This window comes from Cyrtonyx montezumae, unplaced genomic scaffold (assembly GCF_038088225.1).
Source record: "Cyrtonyx montezumae isolate F1298 unplaced genomic scaffold, pur_monq_1.0 scaffold_13, whole genome shotgun sequence".
In the NCBI taxonomy this organism is placed as follows: domain Eukaryota; kingdom Metazoa; phylum Chordata; class Aves; order Galliformes; family Odontophoridae; genus Cyrtonyx; species Cyrtonyx montezumae.
The window spans coordinates 35438215-35443548 of record NW_027071859.1 but is presented as its reverse complement, the minus strand read 5'-3'; the positions used below and the strand labels follow the sequence as shown (position 1 = coordinate 35443548).

The 5334-nt window shown below is 40.5% G+C and overlaps 1 protein-coding gene across 1 annotated transcript; it reads right to left on the bottom strand.

The window, feature by feature from the left end:
* Positions 1–657: 657 nt before the first annotated feature.
* On the bottom strand, positions 658–2654 carry LOC136044892 (uncharacterized). The gene has a single exon (XM_065730405.1). The coding sequence runs from the start codon at positions 2503–2505 to the stop codon at positions 658–660; it is 1848 nt and encodes a 615-aa protein (XP_065586477.1). The 5' UTR covers positions 2506–2654.
* Between the last annotated feature and the right edge of the window lie 2680 nt (positions 2655–5334).

The window sequence follows — 5334 nt, the reverse complement described above, 5'->3', positions numbered from 1 at the left end:
ATCATAGATGGAACAAACTTGTTTTCTAATAGGCTGAGTGAAGGTATAACTTCACCACGCTGCAATACTGCATGTTTCTTCAAGGTTAAATATGAACAGAATTGTCATTTTAAGCATCTCAAAAGTGATTGAAATGCTGAGAGAGATATATACTAGTTTGGCAAGTTCAAGTATTGTTATAATCTATAGAGCTTTCGCGGGATAGTGTGTTTAGGATATCCCATAATATAAAACATTAGAGAAACATACACAGAAACATCACAGAAACATACACCTTACTTAACAAAACATAAACACTTTCCAACAACCATGTTTTGGATGGAACTCCTGGACTGGTGTTACAATAAACATCATAACGGGTTTCTTTTTGTGGCCACATCTGACAGACATTAGATGGTTCACTTCCAAATTTATTAGGAAGTTGGAAACACCATAGCAGAGTTACATGCAAATCATAATCAGTTTGATAAAAAGAGGTAGAAGAAGTGATCAAAAGGAATGGCATTACTGTGCAGGGAGCAGCCAGTAAGCCAGCAAAACCTGTGAAAACTCAAACCCAAGTGTGAAGTTTAACAGACCTAAAGACAACACCCACACCCACAACAACCTGAAACACGATACTATGCAACCCAAATACAATGTAATCAAGAGGTATATTCAGCGTTCTAGTATGATCAAATCTTCAGTATTTGTCCCAAAACACAAAAGATTAAAGTCAGCTGTCTGCCTTTCTGTGTTCAGTCGAGGTCCAACGGGGGTCTTCTGTAAAACAAAAGAGGACATCGGCTTGCCCTTTTGGGGCTTGTTAATATGGTTAAAATGAGGGAATAATCCTGTGAGTGGTACTTTGGTATTCCTTTTCCCAGGCATCCCTAGACTTCTAAGCGTATTTAACAGGTCATTTCCTTTTGTTGTAAGTTTTCTAATGTACATCCACCCTCCTCCCCCCCACTCACTTGAGAGGGGCGAGAGCATTAGTTTTCCTGCGGTCCTAGTGCCCGTACTGATTCCGAAGTTGGGGGCACTAGGAGGTGGAGTGTCACTTCTTTCAGACTTTTGTTTTGGCCAGCCATTAACTAACTTCTCTAATCTGTCTGTAGGCAATCCATCCATTAGTTCTCGCGGAATGCCCTTCTGCCGGCCCAGCATCCAAAAACTATTACGTTTATGATTTATATTTCGCCCACTTGGTTTCACTGAAAATGAGAACCTTTTAGATCTGTGGGGGTCCCGGTTAGATAGGGGAGGGGTCGAATTGGCCACTGCACGCCTCACTGCCTTTATCTCAAATTTACTGTTGGAGGAAGTCACTGGTCCATATTTTCTCCCATAGTTAATTAATTCTTGGGCAACCTCCCCCCACGTCCATACTTTGCATCCTGACTGCAGACGATTAGGGGTTGCAGCACCTTCTGACGCTGCCTGAATTCTTTCTCCCTGAGGCACAGCCTGTATTTTTCCCTGTAGTTGTATACCTATAGGTTTTAATGATTCAGGAAGCCCCCTGATAAGAGGGGTCATTCTCTCAGGATCAACAGGCATCATCATAGGGGATTCATGGTGTGGCTGCAGCTTTCTATCATACATCATTTGCAGACAAGCAGCCTTTTGAACACTTTCTACTAACTGATCAATTGTCCCAGTAATGGCAAGGGGGTCTCCTCTTTCAAGAGGGTTAAGACCACCTGCCCAATAGGCAGCTCTCTGTGTGAGGGACCAGGGAGCACGATTGTTACCAGTAGTTAAAAATACTCCTGGTCCCCAATAACCTTCAGCCTCCTTTTCGGTTAGAAGTATCTGGTCTCCACCCGTGAGGCTGACCCTCCATACGTACTCTGTTTCTGATTCTTTAGGAGAGCGGCCAAAATCTCTTTTCAATTTTGCTAGCTCAGTAGTAGAGAAAGGGATTTCTTTAATGTTCATTTGAGGATCTAAATGCTCACCATTATCGTATGAATACTCAGTTTTTATTAAAGGACGCAACTGAGCTGGGGGAGCTTCTAATTTGTCAATATTTGCCTTTATACCTTGCAATTCTTCCCTTGGATAAGTTTTCTCTTGAGGTGTACTAGTATCACTAGCATCCTTACCCGTTAACACTTCCCTTAAGACCATTTGCAACAGATCAGAATTATGTTTTTCCCTTTCTAACTGCTTCTCTAGGTTTGCAATTTGATTTTGCAGAGATTTTATCAGCTCCTGACTTACTTTAACTGATTCCTGCAGTGCTTGTAAAGCTTCACTCTCTGCTTTAAGCTGCTGGTCGCGGAATTCTATGGCTGCAACCAGAGCCGAACCCAATACCGCACAAATAAATGCCTTTCCTTTTCCAGCTCGGGTACGAGCATTCTTTTGCAAAACACTAATACGGTCAGAGACGCTCTGCACGTTATACCAGTTCTGCCGTGCCCACTCTACCCCTGTTAAGGAGGGTCTGGCACCGTGCTTTTCTAAAAGGTCAAATAACACATCTTCACCTTTCATTGTGACTATCCTGTCGCTCATTTCTCAATGTGCAGAAAAATCTACACGGAGAAAGAGAGAGGGAACAGTATCCAAAACTTCGAGTCAAACAAATGCAATTGCTCAAATCACTCCTCTGTTTACTGAGAGGAGCATGCAAAAGTCAAAGAAGATCAAAGAAAATGCAAATACGTAAATTGCTTCTCACTTCCCTGTGAAACCACACAGAGAAAAAAAAAACCCTTCAAACCCCACACCTAAGTTAGGAGGAACCCGTACATTTCGAGAATGCACAGTAATCTTCACGGGACTCAAAATTACTTAATAGGTTCCCGAGAGGCATACACACAAACAGTTCCAAAGACACAGTTAAGTTTCAATATGCGGAGTGATTCTTCCTGGAGAGGTACACACGTCTAAATTATCACAATTATCACTCCTTACAACTCCAGGAGGCACACACGGGAAAAAAGCTCAAATTTCACACTTAAAACTCAATATGCGGAGTGATTCTTTCTGGAGAGGCACTCACATCTAGATTATCAAAAATATCACTCCGGGCAACTCCAGAAGGTACACACATCAACTATACCTGGAAGGCAACACTCTCACTGTCGGGTATCCTGCCGACTACGCCATTAAAATGTCACGCTCCAATATAAAGGAGGGAGACAAGGTTCTTTATATGTATATGTATACCCGAGGGCGAGATTAAGACACAACGGGTCAAATGTTAGCCCAACCAGTTTATTACAAATACTAGTTGCTTAGGGATATGGGGAAGGGAAGGTGTGCGATAGAAAAGAGATGAAAAGCATGGAGATTTGGCAGAAAGCAAGAGAGATATAATCACCACCGTGGATCCAGCGAGGTTCGTAGTAGGTCCGTTGATCTCAGGAACCTGTCCGGTCACCGCGGGGGATGGGAGATGGCAGCAAGCAGGCCTCAGGGTCCATCCTAAGTCTCTTCGGGAGTTCTCCTCAAAGATTTCTTCTTTGGGAGTTCTTCTCCCAAGTTCTTTTCTGAAAGTTCTTCTCCCAAAAAATCCGTAGTTCAGTGAAGGCCTTTTATCCCCCATTTCACAGGAGTTTTTTTTTTTGTGTAACATGTCTGGCCCAACAGATAAGCCAGGAGCGGATGTTGCCTTCATTGCCATGCAGGCGCATTGATTTGTGGTGGTCAGCTTCTCCAAGCCGTACCCCCACGGAGAAAACTATTTGCACCCATTCCTGCTTATCTTTACAACCGTAAGCAGAGACAATGAGACACCATGACACCCCTCCAGATAACCAGCAGTTAATCAGTCAGAGTCTTATCATCAGAAGAGGCCTAACAAAGCAGGCTTTGAGACAAACGAAAGGAAAAACAGTTTCTGTCTTTTACAATCTTTTTAGTTTGAAACAATTTCCCTTTGTCCTATCACCAGAGATTCTGCCCTAGAATCTATTCTTTTCTTTCTTGGAGTCCCTTTTCAGAAATTGAAAGGGCAAAATGAGGTTTCCCTGAAGCGATTGTGTGGCTCTTCTATGTATGTACTCTAACAGGTCCATGTCTCTCCTATACTAAAGACTGAATGGGCAAAATCATCTCCCACAACCTCTTGACCACACTTCCTTTGATGCAGCCCAGGATATGGTTGGCTTTCTATATTGCCATCTCTCACTCCTTTGATCCACCTTCCCTCCAGTATACTGTCACCAGCTCTCTGTTCACAAAGTAAAACAGTTTAGTTATAGAATTCTTGCTGATTTTTTTAAACCATTTTGATAATTTCAGCTGAGAGTCAGCCAGATACAGTTTAATGGAAGCAAGGGGAGCATTGTTTTTTGCCAGGTGTTAGTCGGGTTCACGTTACATGTAAATAAATAATATAAATGATATCAGCTTGTATTGATTGCTACATAAATACTATTTCCTTGAATCCAAATACAGATTTATTAGAACGTGTAACCAAAATCAGTAGATTAGTATTTTGTAGCACAGAGATGGAGCAGCCAGATGGAAAACTGTTTATACAAACTTGTGGGGAAAGCGATCACCAAAGAGGTAAAGAAGAACAGGTTTTATTGAATTTAAAAGACACACAAACTGCCAAAGAACAAGCTATGCAAAAGGGACTGCAAAAAGTCAGGACCTTTTGTTAAGTGCACTAAAGGAGATAACTAATTGGAAAAAACAACAACAAAACAAAACAAAAACAACAACAACAAAAAACAACCAGTATAAATCAGCAGATGATACTATTGCTGGGAGGGAGGCAATAGCATAAAATGACATAAAACCATCGAGTATAACCAAGGAAAATCAACCAAGAAGGAAGAGAATCCAGACAGCCCACTTCATTTCTGACTAAAGAACCTCAGCCTCACTGACAATAAAACTATTGATAGCACTGACTAAATAGCATCAGCCATATGATATTCTATACCAATAACTAATTTGGAACATGAATGTAAGACTATTAGTTGTTTACTTGTGGAGAAGGTCACCGATCATTTGTAACAGCTTGTCATCTGCATAATATCTCTTACAAGATGTACAACTATTGATTATATGTGTATAATTTTCCAAAAATACAGCATCAAGGGAAATATGAACAACTTAGATACCTTTTCTCTCTTAATTTTATTTGTTATATTTGAGGATATATGTGTTCTTTGATCATTAAGTTCTCATTTCATTAATACAGCTGTGGAAATAAAACATTTATCATAGTCTATATAGAAAACTTTTTATAACACTCAAGCTTCAAATAATTAAACAGAAAATGTTATCTTAAACAGATTCAGTCAATGAAAAGCTATTCTTAATGATTTGTATTAAATGTTGCTCTCTTCTTTCAATTAAATAACTGATCAGATAATCTATATT

Bases quoted from the DNA above. Each gene is read 5' to 3' on its own strand.
- LOC136044892 (XM_065730405.1), bottom strand. From the start codon at position 2,505: ATGAGCGACAGGATAGTCACAATGAAAGGTGAAGATGTGTTATTTGAC.